Genomic DNA, 19,933 nt, shown 5'->3' on the forward strand with positions numbered 1-19,933 from the left:
CTCCCTTTAAGCCCCGCCCCCTTCCCCCTGGCTCCTCCCACCCGCCTGCCAGGCCGCTCCCTCTTCCTTCTCCCCCCCTGCCCCCGCTCTCTTGCTTCCCGCTCGTTTGGCGCATGCGCAAACGCTCGAGGGCCCCGCCCCCCCCCACCGCGCTCTCCTCCCTTCCCCCCTCCCAGCGGCCAGCGCCGGCCGGGCCTTCTTCGGCGCACGCGCACGAGCGCGCGCGCGCCCGTTCCCCCCCCCCCCCGACGCTCCCTCCAGGCGCGCAAGCGCGTCCGCGACCCCTCACCCGGAAGTGGTTGGACCGGAAACGAACCCGCCGGCGGCGGCGGGGGCAGGAGCCCGACCGGAGCCCAGGCGCGAGACCGGCCCCCCCCCAGCGACCCCCCCCGGACCCCGCCCCCGGGGGCTCCCCGCGCTCGGCCCCTCCCCCGGATCGGGCCCTTCCCCCCCCCCGCCTCCCGCCCGGGGGGCCTCGCGCCCCCGCCCCTCCCCCCCCCCCGCCCCAGCCCCCGCCGGCGGCGGCGGCTGGCGGCCCCGTGGCCCGGCCCGGGCGCGAAGCTGGCGGAGCTGGGCCGGGCGGGGGGCGGCGGCGGGGCCGGGGCCGGGGCCGGGATGATGCGGACCCAGTGCCTGCTCGGCCTGCGCAGCTTCGTGGCCTTCGCCACCAAGCTCTGGAGCTTCCTGCTCTACCTGCTGCGGCGGCAGGTCCGCACCGTGAGTGCCGGGCCCGGGGGCCTGGGGGTGGGGGGGAGGGGCCCGGGGATCGGGGGTGGGGGGGACCTGGGGGGAGCCGGGGGGCGGGGGAGGGCTGGGGTGTGAGGCCTTGTGTGTGGGGGAGAGACCCAGGGATCGGGGGGCTGGGGGGAGCCGGGGGGTGGGGCTGGGGAGGGAGGGCTGGGGAGTGAGGCCTTGTGTGGGGGGGAGAGACCCGGGGATCGGGGATGGGGGGTGGCTGGGGTGTGAGGCCTGGGGGAGGTGAGAGACCCAGGGATCGGGGGGCTGGGGGGGAGCCGGGGGGCGGGGGGGGGCTGGGGTGTGAGGCCTTGTGTGGGGGGGAGAGACCCAGGGATCGGGGGTGGCGGCGGAGCCGGGGGGCGGGGGGGCTGCGGTGTGAGGCCTGGGGGGGTGAGAGACCCAGGGATCGGGGGGCTGGGGGGGACCGGGGGGGAGCTGGGGGGCGGGGGAGGGCTGGGGTGTGAGGCCTGGGGGGGTGAGAGATCCAGGGATCGGGGGGCTGGGGGGGACCTGGGGGGAGCCGGGGGGCGGGGGAGGGCTGGGGTGTGAGGCCTTGTGTGGGGGGGAGAGACCCAGGGATCGGGGGGCTGGGGGGGGAGCCGGGGGGCGGGGGAGGGCTGGGGTGGGAGGCCTTGGGGGGGGGGGAGAGACCCAGGGATCGGGGGGCTGGGGGGGGAGCCGGGGGGCGGGGGGGGGACCTGGGAGGTAGCTGGGGTGGGGGATCCGGGGTGTGAGGCCTTGGGTGGGGGGGAGACCCAGGGATCGGGGGTGGGGGGGGAGCTGGGGGGCGGGGGAGGGCTGGGGTGTGAGGCCTTGTGTGTGGGGGAGAGACCCAGGGATGAGGGGGCTGGGGGGCGGGGGGGGCTGGGGTGTGAGGCCTGCGGGGGAGAGACCCAGGGATCGGGGGCTGGGGGGAGAGCCGGGGGGCGAGGCCTTGGAGCGGGGGAGAGACCCATGGATCGGGAGCTGGGGGGGGGAGGCGGGGGTCGGGGAGGGACCTAGGGGGATCCGGGATGTGAGGCCTTTGGGGGGAGGGAGAGACCCAGGGATCGGGGGCTGGGGTGTGAGCGGGGCGGGGGGGAGAGACCCAGGGATCGGGGGCTGGGGGGAGAGCCGGGGGGCGAGGCCTTGGAGGGGGGGAGAGACCCATGGATCGGGAGCTGGGGGGGGGGAGGCGGGGGTCGGGGGGGGGAGGCGGGGGTCGGGGAGGGACCTGTGGGGATCCGGGGTGTGAGTCCTTTGGGGGGAGGGAGAGACCCAGGGATTGGGGGCTGGGAAGGGGGAGCCCTTGGGGGTCCTGGGAGCGGGGGCTGGGGGGGCAACATTGTAGCAGGAGCGGGGGTTGGGGGGGTACCCGGGGGGCGACTGGGGTGCGGGGGCTGAGTGGGGGAGCGGGGGCTGGGGGGATCCAGGGAGCAGGACACCTCGTTGGGGGGGGGAAGCGGGGGTTGGGGGGGGATCTGGGGGGCAGCTGGCAGAGGAGCCGGGGAGCGGGAAGCCGGGATGTGAGGCCTTGTGGGGGGGGGAGAGACCCAGGGATCGGTGGCTGGGGGGGGAGCCGGGGAGCGGGGCTGGGGGGGGATCCTGGGGGTCCTGGGAGCGGGGGGTGGGGCCTGGGTGGCAACATTGTAGCAGGACTGAGGTGGGGGGAGCATGGTTGGGGGGGACCCGGGGTGTAACTGGGGTGCCAGACCTTGGGGGGGGGAAGAGACCCAGGGAGCAGGACCTGTGGGGCGGCCATAGCTGGAGGGACCCGGGGAGCAACTGGGGTGCGGGGCAGGGGTTGGACCCGGTGGGGTGGAGGGGACCTCAGGGACAGCTGGGGAGAGGGGCCTGGGGGGATCCAGGGAGCAGGACCCCGGGGGGGGGGAGCATGGCTTGGGGAGGGAACTGGGGAGTGGTACCCAGGGGGGGGACTGGGTTAGGGGGAACTAGAGGGGGGAAGTGGGGCACTGGTGTAGGGGATCTTGGGGCCCGTTGGGGTATCCAGGGGTACTGGGAAGGCAGCTAGGGGGATCTGGGGGGATTAGGAGGGCACCTGGGGCCGATTGTGGGAGGTTCTGGGGGGCTGGGAGATCTGGGAAGACCATGGGTGGAAGGGCTGGGGGGACAATTGGGAGGCTGACTGGGGGGAGTCCGGGGAGACTGGGAGGGCGACTGGGGCTGATTGGGGGAGAAGCTGGGGGGATCGGGGGACAGCGGGGGGATCTGGTGGGAGTGTCTGGGCAGGATCTGGGATGGCACCTGCGGGGCTGGTGTGGGGGTATCTGGAGCAATGGAACAAGGACTCGGAGGAGGGAAAAAAGCAGCCAAGGGAGGGGGCACGGGGGGATTAAATATGTAGCCACGGCACAGGGGGGTCTGGGGGGCTGGCACCCCAGGGCAGGTGGGGGTAGGAGGGGAGCTAGTGAAGGGGGTTCTGGGGGTGACTGGCCCCGTGGAGCAGTCTTGGGGGACGTCTGGTGGGGGGCAGCTGGGAGGGGGGATCATTATGCTGGCTGAGTGTCCTTAGCTGCCTGGCGAGTGAGTGTGTGTCGTTGGCAGGCGGGCGACGTCCGGCTGGTCCGTTGGCGCAAAGATCCGGCAGCCCATGAAGCCGGTTGACCCACCACAAAAGCGGGTAGTTTCTGGGCTAAGGGGGAAGGGACCTGCCCGTGAAATGTGCTGGTAACTTCCCTGCCTCACCGGGTGGTGAAAACCTCCTCCCGCAACCCCCCTTTGTCAGACAGGGAAACTGAGTCACGGATCGGCAAGGGACTTGGGAGGCCATCAGGGCTAGAATCCCGGAGTTCTGACTCCCAGTCTCCCCCGCTCTAATCCATTAGCCCTCGCTCCCCTCTCGGAGCCGGGGAGAGAACCCAGGAGTCCGGATTCCCAGCCCCCCCTGCTCTAACCCACCAGCCTCCACTCCACTCCCCTCCCAGAGCCGGGGAGAGAGAACCCAGGCGTCCTGGCTCCCAGCCCCCCCTGCTCTAACCACCAGCCTCCTCTCCCCTCCCAGAGCCGGGGAGAGAACCCAGGCGTCCTGGCTCCCAGCTCCCCCTGCTCTAACCCACCAGCCCCCACTCCCCTTCCAGAGCCAGGGAGGGAACCCAGGCGTCCTGGCTCCCACCCCCCCTGCTCTAACCACCAGCCGCCCCTCCACTCCCAGAGCCGGGGAGAGAACCCAGGCGTCCTGGCTCCCAGCCCCCCCTGCTCTAACCCACGAGCCCCACTCCCCTCCCAGAGCCAGGGAGGGAACCCAGGCGTCCTGGCTCCCAGCCCCCCCCCCTCGCCGTTCTAACCACTAGCCCCTCTGTCCCTGTCGTTTAACACAAGAAATGAAGTGAACACCCCCCCCCCCCGGCCTCTGTCAAATTCTGCCCGGTTTAAAGAGGCTAGAAATGTCCTCGTCCGTTCTCTGTGTCGAGTATTTTCACCCTGGCTTTCGAAGCCCCGTTTGGAAGACCCCAGAGGGGATCAGAGCAGCCCCTTATAATCCTGGAAAGGAACCTTTGAAAGGATCTGGACTCCGGGGCGTCCGGATCCAGCTCATGTGCCTCCCTGTGGCATCTTTGGAAAATGGCTTTGCCGTGCCTCAGTTTCCCTATCTTGAAACCGGGGATAAATGCTCCTCGGCCGTTAGATCGGAAGTTCCTCGGGGCAGGGCCTGGTGAAGGGCCTTATCCTGGGCGGGGGAAGCTGAGGAATACTGGAGGGGGCCCCCCCGATCTCAGTGGTTAGCCTAGGACCGACGCGGGCTGCGGTTCAAGCCTTTAGGGAAACTGAGGCTTAGAGAGTCTGTCCGTAAAATAGGCGACCAACCTCGGATCGGGAGGCCCCCAGACACCAGGGTCAGTTTCTTGTGGATTTACGGGACACCGGAGATTTCACGGCGCTTTCCAAAGGCGGGCGGGATCGTTAGGGATGGGGAAACAGGCACGGAACGGGGCCGTGCCCGAGGTCACCCAGGGTGCTGAGAACAGAACCCAGGCGTCCTGGCCTCCCCCCTCCTCGGCCACGCTGTCTGTGCCGCGTTGCTTGTGTGGTGTCGGCAGCGTTACGGAGGTGAGAGTCTGTCTGCGTTTCTCTGCCGGGTGCGGCGCCCGGCTCGGTGGGGCCCTGAGTTCTTCCTGGGGGTGGGGAGTGGGGCGCTGGCTCTGACCCAGCCCACGTGGCCAATCAAATTCACCACCCCATGGACCGTGGGGCTAAACTCCCGTGTCCGTCTGGCCTCTGCCACGGGCCATTGGGCGGCTCTTGGTTCCCAGCGTTGGGCTGATGGGACCCAGGCGTCCTGGCTCCATCTGGGCGGGTGGGGTTAGGTCAGGCTGGGACCCAGGCGTCCTGGTGCTGTCTAGGGGTGAGTGGGGAGTTGGGACCCAGGTATCCTGGTGCCATCTGGGGATGAGTGGGGAGTTGGGACCCAGGCGTCCTGGTGAAGTCTGGGGTGTGTGTGATGGGATGGGACCCAGGCATCCTGGTGCCATCTAGGAGTGAGTGGGGAGTTGGGACCCAGGCGTCCTGGTGCCGTCTAGGGGTGAGTGGGGAGTTGGGACCCAGGCGTCCTGGTGCCGTCTAGGGGTGAGTGGGGAGTTGGGACCCAGGCGTCCTGGCACCGTCTGGGATGGAGTGAGGCAAGAAGGGGACCCAGGCGTCCGGGCCCCGTCCCCGGGACGGGGAGTTGGGACCCAGGCATCCGGGCTGGGACCCAGGCGTCCGGGCCCCCGTCCCCGGGACGGGGAGTTGGGACCCAGGCGTCCGGGCCCCCGTCCCCGGGACGGGGAGTTGGGACCCAGGCGTCCGGGCCCCCGTCCCCGGGACGGGGAGTTGGGACCCAGGCGTCCGGGCCCCCGTCCCCGGGACGGGGAGTTGGGACCCAGGCGTCCGGGCCCCCGTCCCCGGGACGGGGAGTTGGGACCCAGGCGTCCGGGCCCCCGTCCCCGGGACGGGGAGTTGGGACCCAGGCGTCCGGGCCCCGTCCCCGGGACGGGGTGGCATACCTAAGCCTTGCTCTCCTTTTGTCGTCTGTCTTGGGACACCTGCCAGTGGAAGGGTTAACGTGCTTAAAATACTGCCCGGCGCCAACCCCAGACGGCTCCTCTGGGCAGGTGATGGGCAGGCCGGTGCCCGTGCCGTGTGCCCGGGGCCTGGCTGCCGATCCTCCTCCTGGGGTGGACCAGGCGCAGGTTGGGGGCTGATTTTCACCCCTTCCCCCTCACTCCCGGCGCTATTGTGTCCCCCCGAGCCGCTAACCCCCCCTGCCAGGCCTCCAGTGCCTTCCCATGATTCCCCAGGGGTGCGCGCCTCGGACAGCCGCGCTCTCCCACAATGCACTGGGCTCGCAGAGCATCCTGGGAGGTGGTATCTCCGGCGGGGTCGGGCAGCGTGGACTCCCGGGGAGCTACGCGGACCGATTTGGGGGGGCCCCTCTGGGCGGGGCGCTAAGGAGGGGGACCCCCCCGTCTCCGCCCGTTGTCGGTCAGAGCTGGCGCCCCCTAGAGCCCACAATCAAATCTCCGCGGATGCTCCTGGTGGGTCAGTTGCCGGCAGTTCTCCAGCTGTTCGGAGCGAGATGGGGGGGGGGGCGAGCAACCCCTGGCATTCCCCCCAGCCCGGCATCGGAGCCCAATCCGAGGGGAGCTGGGCTGGGATTGTGCTGTGGGCGGGGGCCGTCCTTGGGTTCCCGATCGGCCGCCTTCTCTGGGGTCGCCGGATCGGATCAGCCGGGGTGAACCGCCTGGGAAGCTGATCCCGGGAGGAGGCCCTGGCGGCTGGCCCGGGTGGCCGGCGCCAGCCGCCGGCCGGGTGGCGCGGGATCCGTGCCCTTGCCAAGGGACGACAGGTGCCGGGGGCCTGTGACCCGGGCGCGGTTTGAGGCGGGGAAGCAGGTGGGTGGTTAAAATAGAGCGGGGGGGGAGGTGTGAAGCAGGGGGTTGGCCTGTGGCAAAGCTAATCCGGGCTTCTCCGGGGCAGGCAGGTGCCACGGCATGTGATAGGGCAGGGGGTTAAAAAGGCATGGCGGGGGGGGGGAGTGGGGGCTGGTGGGTTAGAGCAGGGGGGGCCGGGCGCCAGGACTCCTGGGTTCTCTCCCCGGCTCTGGGAGGGCAGTGGGGGCTGGTGGGTTGGAGCAGGGGGGGGCCGGGAGCCAGGACTCCTGGGTTCTCTCCCCGGGTTCTCTCCCCTGCTGTAACCACCAGACCCCACTCCTGTCCCAGAGCCAGGGAGAGAACCCAGGAGTCCTGGTTCCCGGCCCCCCCACTCTACCCCATTATGGGGTGTGGGGGGGGGTGACACTGAGCCCCTGGCATGGTGGGGAACAGAGCATGTGGAACGAATGAAGGAGGGGGAAGAAATGGATTGATAAGGGGGGGGGTGCCTCAAGTAGAAGGGTGGGTGGGGGTGTGTGCGCGTGGGGGGAGTTTAGGAGCTGGACGCTCCCGGCTATGACAGCCCGTCCCGCTCTGCTCTCGCGGCAGGTGATCCAGTACCAGACGGTGCGCTATGACGTGCTCCCTCTCTCCCCGGCCGCACGCAACCGGCTCAGTAAGTATATCCCCCCCGTCCCTCGGCTCCCCCCCCCCCGATCTCACCACTCGACCCTGCTCCCCTCCCAGAGCTGGGGAGAGAACCCAGGCATCCTGGCTCGCAGCCCCGCCCCCCGCTCTAACCACCAGCCCCCACCCCCCTCCCAGAGCCGGGGAGAGAACCCAGGAGTCCTGGCTCCCAGCCCCCCGGCTCTAACCCACCAGCCCCCACCCCCCTCCCAGAGCCGGGGAGAGAACCCAGGAGTCCTGGCTCCCAGCCCCCTCCCTGCTCTAACCCACCAGCCACACTCCCCTCCCAGAGCCGGGGAGAGAACCCAGGAGTCCTGGCTCCCGGCCCCCCCTGCTCTAACCCACCAGCCCGCACTCCCCTCCCAGAGCCGGGGAGAGAACCCAGGAGTCCTGGCTCCCGGCCCCCCCTGCTCTAACCCACCAGCCCCCACTCCCCTCCCAGCGCCGGGGAGAGAACCCAGGAGTCCTGGCTCCCGGCCCCCCCTGCTCTAACCCAGCAGCCCGCACTCCCCTCCCAGAGCCGGGGAGAGAACCCAGGAGTCCTGGCTCCCGGCCCCCCCTGCTCTAACCCAGCAGCCCGCACTCCCCTCCCAGACCCGGGGAGAGAACCCAGGAGTCCTGGCTCCCAGCCCCCCCTGCTCTAACCCAGCAGCCTGCACTCCCCTCCCAGAGCCGGGGAGCTGCAGGGACTCCCCAGATTTTCTGGGGTAAGAGGGGGTGTCTCCCCAGGAGCAGCAAAGGGGTGGAGGTTGCATTTGAACCATCCAGCAGGGAGGTCCGACGGGGCGTCTCTGCCCCCGGGGCAGCATGCGGGGTGTGGGGCTGGATGCCGGTTACTCAGGGCTGACTTGGATTGGGGCAGGGGTTTGGGGGGGGGCTGCCTCTGACAGCTCCCCGTGTCCCCCCCCAGACCAGGTGAAGCGGAAGGTCCTGGTGCTGGACCTGGACGAGACGTTGATCCACTCCCACCACGACGGGGTGATGCGCCCCACGGTGCGGCCCGGGACCCCTCCCGACTTCATCCTCAAGGTGAGACGGGGGCTGGGCACCGTGGAGTGAAGGGGTGGGAGGGGGGAGATCTGGGTGTGGGGGGGGGGTTTCTGCCCTCCAGAACTCTGCAACCCCCAGGTAAATTGTGTAGGTCCTACACTCACCCCCCCCCGCCGCCTCGGCGACATCCTTCACCAGCTTAGCTCCCCATGGGGAGAGGCCAGAGACAAGGGGAACTGCCTTTGTGTGGGGATTATACGCTGTCTAGGGCCGGTCCCCTCTGGGGGGCGCCGGCTCCCCCCCGGCCCCAGGGCGGGGACTGGCTGGCTCAGGGGGGCCGGGAATGGGGCAGGGGCCTGTCCCCTCTAGGGGGCGCCGGCTCCCCCCCGGCCCCAGGGCGGGGACTGGCTGGCTCAGGGGGGCGGGGAGTGGGGCAGGGGCCTGTCCCCTCTGGGGGTAACTCTGGCCGAGAGGGGCAGTGGGGGGGGTGTGTGTCCAGCCCCCTGCTTTACCCGTCTCCTCTCCGGTCTCCAGGTTGTGATAGACAAACACCCCGTCCGCTTTTTTGTACATAAAAGGCCGCACGTGGATTTTTTCCTAGAAGTGGTAAGTGGGGGGCCCCCCCCGTCCTGTCCTGCTTTCTTCCGGGGTGGGGGTCCTGTATCCGAACCCGCCTCGTCCCGGACCATGCAGGAGATACCCCCCATCTGCTCCCCAGCCGCCCTGCTATTCTCCACAACCCCCCAGTGAAATTCGGCTGGCGCCAGAACCCCGCTGCAGAGGCCTGACTCAGTTCCCGGATCTGCTGCTGCCTCCCTCCCCCTCAACCCGCTTGACTACAGAGCCAGGGAGAGAACCCAGGAGTCCTGGCTCCCAGCCCCCCCGCTCTAACCCACCAGCCCCCACTCCCCTCCCTGAGCCAGCGAGAGAACCCAGGTGTCCTGGCTCCCAGCCCCCCTGCTCTAACCCACCAGCCCCCACTCCCCTCCCTGAGCCAGCGAGAGAACCCAGGTGTCCTGGCTCCCAGCCCCCCTGCTCTAACGCACCAGCCCCCACTGCCCTCCCAGAGCCGGGGGAGAGAACCCAGGAGTCCTGGCTCCCAGCGCCCCCTGCTCTGACCCACCAGCCCCCCCTCCCCTCCCAGAGCCGGGGAGAGAACCCAGGAGTCCTGGCTCCCAGCCCCCCCTGCTCTAACCCACCAGCCTCCACTGCCCTGCCAGAGCCAGGGAGAGAACCCAGGAGTCCTGGCTTCCAGCCCCCCCCGCTCTAATCCACCAGCCTGCACTCCCCTCCTAGAGCCGGGGAGAGAACCCAGGTGTCCTGGCTCCCAACCCCCCCTGCTCTGACCACCAGCCCGCACCCCCCTCCCAGAGCCGGGAGACCTCTAGTAGCCGTTAGCCAAGGGATAGGAGGGAATCGCTCCCGTTGCCCTGGTCCGTACGCTCCCCCTGAAGCCCTGGGACAGGATCCGGGGCTAGACGGACCGTTGGTTTGATCCATTAGGGCAGCTTCTGTGTTTAAACACACCGTGCCTCAGTTTCCCCTCCGCAGCAGAAGTGCTCCTGTGCTCCAGCCTCTCTGACAGAGAGGGAGTTGGTTGTGACTGGAGCCAGGCGGGATGGGGGCGGTACTTGTGTACAGAGCTCCGCCCCTGGGATTGGGGACGGGGGCATGGCCCCCCGTAATTCTCCAGCCCAGGCTGCCTCTTGCGGCTTTGCGGTGGGAACGGACCACGCCCGGCTCGCTGGCTCCCCGCCCTCAGCGTGCAAACTCCCCCCCTTGCCGAACGCTCTCCTAGCCGCGCGTGAACTACGCCCCTGCAAATTCTCCGCCCCAGAGAGATGCCTCTTGTCCTGTCCAGCTTTTGAATTGGCTCGTCACCTTGCTTCTCTGTAAATCCGTGGGACGCCCACGTCTTGAATGCCGCGTGCAGATGTGGCCGCCCCATCTCCGAAAAGATTGGAAAAGGGGCAACGGAAATGGGTGCAAGGAGAGATTAATGAGACTGGAACTTTTCAGGATGGAAAAGAGATGGCGAAGGGGGGATATGAGAGGGGTCGATAAAATCGTGACGGGTGGGGCGAAAATAAAGAAGGACGCGTTAGGTATTCCTTATAAGACAAGAACTAGGGGTCGCCAAATGAAATCGGCCGGTTGAAAGCGAACCAAGGGGAGTATTTCTTCACACAGCGCGCGGTCAACCCGGGGAACTCCTCGCCGCTGGATGTTGTGAAGGCCAAGGTCATAACAGGGTTCAAAAATGAACTAGATAAATTCACGGAGGACGGGGTGTCACGGAGTTTGTGGCAGACAAGGCCCTGCACCCCCGGCTTGATTCACCGTGACTCTCAGCCAGGCGGTGAAACAGAAGGTTTATTTAGACGTCAGGAACACAGTCCAAGACAGGTCTTGTGGGTACAGACAACAGGACCCCCCTCCGTCAGGTCCATCTTGGGGGGGCCGGGGGAGGCCAGGAGGTCTCCTCCATTTTCCCAGCCAGCTCCAAACTAAAACTCTCCAGCCTCTCCTCTGGCCTTGGTCTCTTCCCCGGCCAGGAGGCCACCTGACCTCTGTTCTCCAACACCTTCAGTTGGCACCTTTGCAGCGGAGGGGCCCAGGGGATCACACCGGCCCCCTAGGGCTCTGCAACAATCCCCCCCCCCCCCCAGACGCTCGAGAACTGCATAGGGGAAACTGAGGCACCCACACAGCCCGGAGAGAAAACATGAAGAACATTCGCACTGCGTCACGTAGGTCCATCAACGGCTATTAGCCAGGCTGGGCAGGGAGGGTGGCCCTGGCCTCTGTTTTGCCAAAAGCTGGGAACGGGCGACAGCGGATGGATCCCTTGATGATTCCCTGTTCTGTTTGTTCCCTGTCATCCCGTCAAAGAGAAAACAACCCTCCGAGCTTATTAGCTGGAGAGAGGTTGATTTTTTTTTCAGCATAAAGGGCGGGCGTGCGTCACAAAGCCAAACGCGCCTTCGAAACCCTACACGTTGCTGCCGCTCAGTCAGATTTCTCACCTCCCCAGCCGCGGCAGGTCTTAGTACAGAGCTGCGAACCCCCAAGCGAGGAGCCGCCCGGTTAACCACACACCTCGCTTGGAACCGGAAGTAGGCAGCCCGCCAGCAGCAGAGCCGAGCGGAGGGAAAGGGCAAACGCACAAGTCAAGTTTCCAAGCTGTATTAAGTTAACGTTCAGTTGTAAACTTTTGAAAGGTTTGAAGGGTTCAGAGCCGCAAGCTCTGAGGGATTGGAAAACCCCCAGGCTCTGCCGTAGCGACTGGTTGTCTAACGCCTGTGGCCAGTCCTCTCTTGACTCGCAGTGTGTTTCGGGACCAGAGCCGCAGTAAAACCTCATCACGGCTCAGGCAGCGTTGGGGCGCACGGTTTAACGGGACGGTGATAGTCAGCAGATTATGGCTTTTCGAGGGATGCCGTAGACTGTCGCTGGGTGTTGCGCGCGCAGGTAGATGGGTCCTTCCCCCGAAGAGATCGGTCTAGGCCGAGCGTGGGAGAAGAAACTGAGGCACAGAGGGGAAGGGACTTGCCCAAGCAGGCTGGTGGCAGAGCCAAGGGATGGAACCCAGGAGTCCTGGCTCCTAACCTCCCCTGCTCTAACCCACCAGCCCCTACTCCCTTCTCAGAGCTGGGGAGAGAACCCAGGAGTCCTGGCTCTCAGCCCCCCCGCTCTAACCCACCAGCCCCCACTCCCCTCCCAGAGCCGGGGAGAGAACCCAGGTGTCCTGGCTCCCAGCCCCCCCTGCTCTAACCCACCAACCCCCACTCCCCTCCCAGAGCCGGGGAGCGAACCCAGGAGTCCTGGCTCCCAGCCCCCCCTGCTCTAACCCACCAGCCTCCACTCCCCTCCCAGAGCCGGGGAGCGAACCCAGGAGTCCTGGCTCCCAGCCCCCCCTGCTCTAACCACTAGACCCCCTGCCCTCCATAGAACTGGACTGCCATGACCATGCATGCGTGCCCAAAGACACTGCCATCCTGCCTGCTCTCTCGGGGGCCCATGGGGGTATCTGGCTGGCACCGCCCCCCCCGCTGGGAGGAGGTGGAGGTCTCCATCCTGCCCTGATTTCCTCTCCCTCCCTCCCTTCCCCCCCCCCCACGCCAGGTGAGCCAGTGGTATGAGCTGGTGGTGTTCACGGCCAGCATGGAGATCTACGGCTCCGCGGTGGCCGACAAGCTGGACAACAACAGGAGTATCCTCAAGAGAAGGTATTACCGGCAGGTGAGTGGGGGGCGGGGAGATGGGAGGAATGATGGGGGTGGAGGGGTGGGGTTTGGGGAGCAGAGTGGGGGGAACTGTGGGTGGAGCTTAGATGGAGCTGGGGGCGTGGCTTTGGAGAGCAGAGGGGGTGGGGGTGGAGCTTAGATGGAGCTGGGGGCGTGGCTTTGGAGAGCAGGGGGGACTGGGGGTGGAGCTTAGATGGGGCTGGGGGCGTGGCTTTGGAGAGCAGGGGGGACTGGGGTTGGAGCTTAGATGGGGCTGGGGGCGTGGCTTTGGAGAGCAGAGGGGGTGGGGGTGGAGCTTAGATGGGGCTGGGGGCGTGGCTTTGGAGAGCAGAGGGGGTGGGGGTGGAGCTTAGATGGAGCTGGGGGCGTGGCTTTGGAGAGCAGGGGGGACTGGGGGTGGAGCTTAGATGGGGCTGGGGGCGTGGCTTTGGAGAGCAGGGGGGACTGGGGGTGGAGCTTAGATGGGGCTGGGGGCGTGGCTTTGGAGAGCAGAGGGGGTGGGGGTGGAGCTTAGATGGAGCTGGGGGCGTGGCTTTGGAGAGCAGGGGGGACTGGGGGTGGAGCTTAGATGGGGCTGGGGGCGTGGCTTTGGAGAGCAGAGGGGACTGGGGGTGGAGCTTAGATGGGGTGGGGGGCGTGGCTTTGGAGAGCAGGGGGAAAGGGGGTGGAGCTTAGATGGGGCTGGGGGCGTGGCTTGGGAGAACATGGGACAAGGTGTGGAGCGTAGATGGGGCTGGGGGCGTGGCTTTGGAGAGCAGAGGGGACTGGGGGTGGAGCTTAGATGGGGCTGGGGGCGTGGCTTTGGAGAACAGGGGACTGGGGGTGGAGCTTAGATGGGGCTGGGGGCGTGGCTTTGGAGAGCAGAGGGGGGGGGGGGGGAGCTTAGATGGAGCTGGGGGCGTGGCTTTGGAGAGCAGGGGGGACTGGGGGTGGAGCTTAGATGGGGCTGGGGGCGTGGCTTTGGAGAGCAGGGGGGACTGGGGGTGGAGCTTAGATGGGGTGGGGGGCGTGGCTTTGGAGAGCAGAGGGGGTGGGGGTGGAGCTTAGATGGGGCTGGGGGCGTGGCTTTGGAGAGCAGAGGGGGTGGGGGTGGAGCTTAGATGGGGCTGGGGGCGTGGCTTTGGAGAGCAGAGGGGACTGGGGGTGGAGCTTAGATGGGGCTGGGGGCGTGGCTTTGGAGAACAGGGGACTGGGGGTGGAGCTTAGATGGGGCTGGGGGCGTGGCTTTGGAGAGCAGAGTGGGGGAACTGGGGGTGGAGTTTAGATGGGGTGGGGGGTGGGGCTTTGGAGAGCAGGGGGGACTGGGGGTGGAGCTTAGATGGGGCTGGGGGCGTGGCTTTGGAGAGCAGGGGGGACGGGTTGGAGCTTAGATGGGGCTGGGGGCGTGGCTTTGGAGAGCAGAGTGGGGGGAACTGGGGGTGGAGCTTAGATGGGGCTGGGGGCGTGGCTTTGGAGAGCAGAGGGGGGGAACTGGGGGTGGAGCTTAGATGGGGCTGGGGCGTGGCTTTGCAGAGCAGAGGGGGGGGAACTGGGGGTGGAGCTTAGATGGGGTGGGGGGTGGGGCTTTGGAGAGCAGGGGGACTGGGGGTGGAGCTTAGAGAAATCAGAGTGGGGGCTAGGGGGAGCAGGGTGGAGGGGCTGGGGCGGAGCATAGGGAGTCTGGGGGCGGGGCTTTGGGGGAGCAGGGGACTGGGGCGGAGCTTAGAGGGAGCTGGGGGCGGGGCTTTGGTTAGAAGCGCTAAGGAGAAGGGGGCGGGGCTTCAGCTGGTGGGAGGGAGCAGCCAGTTGGCAGCTGGGGGACCCCTGCATCCCCCCCCGCCCCCCTGATCTCCCAGCATGGCCCCTGGGGGGGGGGGGAGGAGTGTGGGCTGGGGCACTGGGGGGGGAACCCCAGGGGTCGGTAGCCACTCACCCCCCCCCACCTGTCCCCCCCCCAGCACTGCACTTTGGAGCTGGGCAGCTACATCAAGGACCTGTCGGTGGTGCACAGCGACCTGTCGAGTGTCGTCATCCTGGACAACTCGCCGGGCGCCTACCGGAGCCACCCAGGTACGAGCCGCCCCCCCCCCTAGCCCCCCCGTGCTGCCCCCTAGCCCCCCCTGTGCTGCCCCCTAGCCCCCCCGCGCTGCCCCCTAGCCGTACCGGAGCCACCCAGGTACGAGCCGCCCCCCCCCCGCTAGCCCCCCCCGTGCTGCCCCCTAGCCCCCCCGTGCTGCCCCCTAGCCGTACCGGAGCCACCCAGGGACGAGCCGCCCCCCCCGTGCTGCCCCCTAGCCCCCCCCGTGCTGCCCCCTAGCCGTACCGGAGCCACCCAGGGACGAGCCGCCCCCCCCCCGCTAGCCCCCCCCGTGCTGCCCCCTAGCCCCCCCGTGCTGCCCCCTAGCCGTACCGGAGCCACCCAGGGACGAGCCGGCCCCCCGTGCTGCCCGCTAGCCCCCCATGCTGCCCCCTAGCCCTACCGGAGCCACCCAGGTACGAGCCAGCCCCCCCTGCCCCCTAGCGCGCCGCGCTGCCCCCTCACTGCACTTGAGGTACCCAGGGACGAGCCGCCCGCACCCCTCTAGCCCCCCGCGCTGCCCGCTAGCCCTACCGGAGCCACCCAGGGACGAGCCGGCCCCCCGTGCTGCCCGCTAGCCCCCCATGCTGCTCCCTAGCCCTACCGGAGCCACCCAGGTACGAGCCGGCCCCCCCTGCCCCCTAGCCCCCCGTGCTGCCCCCTAGCCCCCCGCGCTGCCCCCGAACCGTACTGGAGGCACCCAGCGCCGAGCCGCCCCCCCCCCGCTCGCCCCCTGTGCTGCCACCTCGCCCTACCGGAGCCACCCAGGTACGAGCCGGCCCCCCCCGGCCCGCTAGCCCCCCGCGCTGCCCCCCCGCACTACCGGAGCCACCCAGGTACGAGCCGGCCCCCCGCGCTGCCCCCTAGCCCCCCGCGCTGTCCCCTAGCCCCCACACCCCTCCCGGGGCCGGGAGAGAACCCAGGAGTCCTGGTCCCAGCCCCCCCTGCTTTAACCCACCAGCCCCCACACCCCTCCCAGAACCGGGGAGAGAACCCAGGAGTCCTGGTCCCAGCCCCGCCTGCTTTAACCCACCAGCCCCCTCCCAGTTGCTCTAATGTCCTGACTGAAGAGAAGTGGCTCCCCCCAAATGGAGGGGGGGGAGGATCATGAGCCACAGAGACGCCCCCCCGGGGGTTCTGCTGGGTCACGGGGGGTGGGGCAGCAGGTGGGTATGTGGTACTGCGGGGGGGCGGGCGGGGGGGATGTACCCCAGTTGGCCGGCGCCGCCCCTTTAAGAGGCGTCCGTCTGTCCCTCTCTCCTAGACAACGCCATCCCCATCAAGTCGTGGTTCAGCGACCCCAGCGACACGGCCCTGCTCAACCTGCTGCCCATGCTGGACGCCCTGAGGTACCCGCCGGGCCCGGACGCCGGGGTTCTCCGCCAGCACCGGGGGGGGGCTGGGAGCCAGGACGCCGGGGTTCTCTCCCCGGCTCTGGGAGGGGAGTGGGGGCTGGGAGCCAGGACGCCGGGGTTCTCTCCCCGGCTCTGGGAGGGGAGTGGGGGCTGGGAGCCAGGACTCCTGGGTTCTCTCCCCGGCTCTGGGAGGGGAGTTGGGGCTGGTGGGTTAGAGCAGGGGGGGCTGGGAGCCAGGACTCCTGGGTTCTCTCCCCAGCTCTGGGAGGGGAGCGGGGGCTGGTGGGTTAGAGCAGGGGGGCTGGGAGCCAGGACTCCTGGGTTCTCTCCCCGGCTCTGGGAGGGGAGTGGGGGCTGGTGGGTTAGAGCAGGGGGGGCTGGGAGCCAGGACTCCTGGGTTCTCTCCCCGGCTCTGGGAGGGGAGTGGGGGCTGGTGGGTTGGTGGAGGGGGGGCTGGGAGCCAGAACTCCTGGGTTCTCCGCCGGGGGGTGCGGGGCTGGTGGGTCAGAGCAGGAGGACTGGGAGCCAGGACTCCTGGGTTCTCTGCCCGGCTCTGGGAGGGGAGTGGGGGCTGGTGGGTCAGAGCAGGGGGCTGGGAGTCAGGACTCCTGGGTTCTCTCCCTGGCTCTGGGAGGGGAGGGGGGGCTGGTGGGTCAGAGCAGGGGGGGCTGGGAGCCAGGACTCCTGGGTTCTCCGCCGGGGGGGCGGAGGGGGGCGGGGCTGGTGGGTCAGAGCAGGGGGGCTGGGAGCCAGGACACCTGGGTCCTCTCCCTGGCTCTGCTTAAAACCCCACACTGCTCTGAGCTGGAGATCCAAGCGCTCGCAGGCAGAAGGGTTGGACTCTGATGCTTCCATATCCGACCGCGCCACAGAGCCCAGGCTTAATGAGCAGGACACTCCGGCGTGGGGCTCTGCCCCGAATCCTTGCGGCACCTCCCTGCCGGGCCCCCTCCTCTCTGGAGTCACGGCTCCGCCCGCCTGGGTTACTAGCCGGTCACGGATCCACCCTCCCGGTCCCGTTCTATTTTTGGCGGTCGCGCCGTCCTGTGGCGAGGAGTTCCACAGGTGAATTATTAGGCGGCGAGGGGGATCCCTTAAAACTCTGCGCAGTCCCTGTGCTCTGTGCCGGGACCTAGGGGTCCATCGCTCCAAGGGGTCTGGTTAATTAGGGGAGCGGGCTGGGAGCCAGGACTCCTGGGTTCTCTCCTAACGCGTCCCTTCCCCTGCCCAGGTTCACGGCGGACGTGCGGTCGGTGCTGAGCCGGAACCTCCATCAGCACCGCCTCTGGTGACGTCAGCACCTCCTTTCTTCAGGCGTCGGCCCCTGACCTCCGCCGGATCCCACCGCTGCCACCACCACCACCACGTGGACTCTGCCACCGTTTCCTGAACTCTGGAGAAGAGCGGGGTGGGGTGGGGGGGTTCACCCGCTCCCCCCAATTCCCCACCAACAAACGACCCCCCCCCCATGCCAAGAATGGGCGGGGACTGACTCGGAGGGCGGAGCTTATCCGGCAGCTGGACAAAGAAAGGGGGTGTGCAGCACGACGGCGCGCGGATGGACGTGTCGATCAGGCCGGGGGGGTGGGTCTGGTTTTACAAGACTCCGCCCCCCACTTACATCCCCCCCGGCCTTGTACAAAGACCTCGTTTTTTCTTTTCGTTTCCTTTTTCGTTCTGTTCTTCCCTCCGCCTCTCCCCGGGCTGGAGCCGCTGGATTTTTTTTTTGCCCGGGGGGAGGCGTTGGGTCTCGGATCGGTGCCCCCGGGACGACCCCTTCTCTGTGGGGTTCTTTCCTCGGACTCGGGGGGAGCGGGAGAAGGAAAAGCCGGGCGGGAAATTATAGCCGCTAAGCAAGGCCAGAACCGGTGCCGTGTTCGGAGAGTTCTTACCGCCGGGGGGGGGGTCGCGGCGCCCCCCCCTCCCAGCCCGCTCCACATGTTCAACAGCTGGAGTCTTGCGCGGGGAGATGGAAGGATTCTGGCCCCAGTGCTGGGAGGGGAATGGGGGCTGGTGGGTCAGAGCAGGGGGGGCTGGGAGCCAGGACTCCTGGGTTCTCTCCCCAGCTCTGGGAGGGGAGTGGGGGCAGATGGGTCAGAGCAGGGGGGGGCTGGGAGCTAGGACTCCTGGGTTCACTCCCCGCTCAGGGAGGGGAGTGGGGTTGAGCGGGTGGTGATGGGAAGGCACGTGAGTGGTGGGGAAGCCGCCAGAGGCCCGAGTCTGCCTGGGGTCAGTGCCCAGTTGGTTCACAAGCGACAGGGCCCGCGTGTCTCCTGCTTGGCCTCTGTGCCTCAGTTTCCCCAGTTGCCGGAGGCCTGGGTTGGCTACAGTTCTCCGCCAGTAGGGGAGTGAGAGGGTTCGAGGGCCTCATTGAGGGTGGGGCTGGGTTCAATGATCAGCTGAGGACGCTGCTGCACCATCAGCCCCACCTGCGGCAGGATGGAACCCAGGTGTCCGGGCTCCCAGCCTCCCAGTGTGGGGGAGACGGGGGCACCTACGACCCTGCTGTGCTGTGGGTTTGACAGATGGTCTCTTACCTAGGGGGTACTGTGGGGCAGGGGGGCCCCCAATGCGGCGTTAGGGGGTGACGTGGGGCAGAGACCAGGGCGGGGGGCTCAGCAGGGGTTGCTCTCCCCTGGCAGGCGGGGCGGCGGTAGGGGGCACCGTGGGGCACGGCACATCTGTTTTCATTTGAAATGTAAAATACCCCTCTGAGGTCGCACAATCCCCAGGTACTTTCCTGGCGCCCGGGGGAACCGTGCGGTCGGGGCCGGGTTCTGTTTTCAGGCACTTCCTGCCGTTTCCTGCCACCCCCAGGCTGCGGTGAATTATGGGAGCCTCCCATGGCAGGGGGGTGGGACGGTTCCTCTGCTGCTGAATGCAGCGCCGGGCGAGGGGTCCCTGGGTCACCGGCCGCCCCGCCCCAGAGGTGGCCGCATCTCAGTGCTGGGCGAGGGGTCCCTGGGTCACCGGCCGCCCCGCCCCAGAGGTGGCCGCATCTCAGTGCCGGGCGAGGGGTCCCTGGGTCACCGGCCGCCCCGCCCCAGATGTGGCTGCATCTCAGGGCCACTTTCAAGCCAGGCGTTTCTGGGTGTGGGGCAGGGCAGCTGAAGTACGCGACATCCTGGTGGTGACTCACTTCCCTGTGGGTGGAGCTGACCTGGGACTCAAAGGGGAAGCCAGAAGCTGGGGGGAGTTGGGGGGCTGAGGTAGGCGGCGGTGGAGGGGGGGTGGTCTCTTCAGTGAGCCCCTCCCCTCATCAGTCTGCTCCCCCTCCCCACCTCTGCTTTGCGGACCCTGCTCTAACCCCGCAGCCCCCACTCCCCTCCCAGAGCCGGGGAGAGAACCCAGGAGTCCTGGCTCCCAGCCCCCCCTCCTCTAACCACCAGCCCCTGCTCCCCTCCCAGAGCCGGGGAGAGAACCCAGGAGTCCTGGCTCCCAGCCCCCCCTGCTCTAACCCCGCACCCCCCACTCCCCTTCCAGAGCCGGGGAGAGAACCCAGGAGTCCTGGCTCCCAGCCCCCCCTCCTCTAACCACCAGCCCCTGCTCCCCTCCCAGAGCCGGGGAGAGAACCCAGGAGTCCTGGCTCCCAGCCCCCCCTGCTCTAACCCACCAGCCCCCATTCCCCTCCCAGGGCCGGGGAGAGAACCCAGGAGTCCTGGCTCCCAGCCCCCCCTGCTCCAACCCACCAGCCCCTGCTCCCCTCCCAGAGCTGGGGAGAGAACCCAGGAGTCCTGGCTCCCAGCCCCCCTGCTCTAACCCACCAGCCCCCACTCCCCTCCCAGAGCTGGGGAGAGAACCCAGGAGTTCTGGCTCCCAGCTCCCCCCCCCGCATTGGACCCTCCCCCACGCAAGGCTGTTCCCCCCACCCCTCTCCCTTGGTCTCTTCCCTCTTCTGCCCCTTCCCCTCCGATGGTTTCACCCACCTTCCCGCTCCCCCCCCCCATTTCCTTTTTGGTTTCTTCCACAATGAACCCTCCCCTGTGTGTCCCTTTACATGGTTCCTCCCTC

The 19,933-nt window shown here is 68.2% G+C and overlaps 1 protein-coding gene across 5 annotated transcripts; it reads left to right on the top strand.

Moving 5' to 3' along the window:
• The first annotated feature begins 554 nt into the window (after positions 1–554).
• CTDNEP1 (CTD nuclear envelope phosphatase 1) lies at positions 555–17,808 on the top strand. 5 transcript variants are annotated; one of them, XM_045000666.1, is made up of 8 exons: positions 555–717; positions 7,197–7,263; positions 8,185–8,303; positions 8,799–8,870; positions 12,390–12,506; positions 14,449–14,560; positions 15,832–15,916; positions 17,154–17,801. In XM_045000666.1, the coding sequence occupies exons 1-8, from the start codon at positions 616–618 to the stop codon at positions 17,212–17,214; spliced, it is 735 nt and encodes a 244-aa protein (XP_044856601.1). In that variant the 5' UTR covers positions 555–615; the 3' UTR covers positions 17,215–17,801. The 5 variants fall into 5 exon arrangements, with proteins under 5 accessions (XP_044856601.1, XP_044856602.1, XP_044856600.1 ...); XM_045000667.1 differs by having other exon boundaries at positions 558–708; positions 17,154–17,802; XM_045000665.1 differs by lacking the exon at positions 555–717 and adding an exon at positions 4,075–4,785 and having other exon boundaries at positions 17,154–17,803.
• Positions 17,809–19,933: the final 2,125 nt, after the last annotated feature.

This window comes from Mauremys mutica, unplaced genomic scaffold (genome assembly GCF_020497125.1).
Source record: "Mauremys mutica isolate MM-2020 ecotype Southern unplaced genomic scaffold, ASM2049712v1 000557F_np12_obj, whole genome shotgun sequence".
Lineage (NCBI taxonomy): Eukaryota > Metazoa > Chordata > Testudines > Geoemydidae > Mauremys > Mauremys mutica.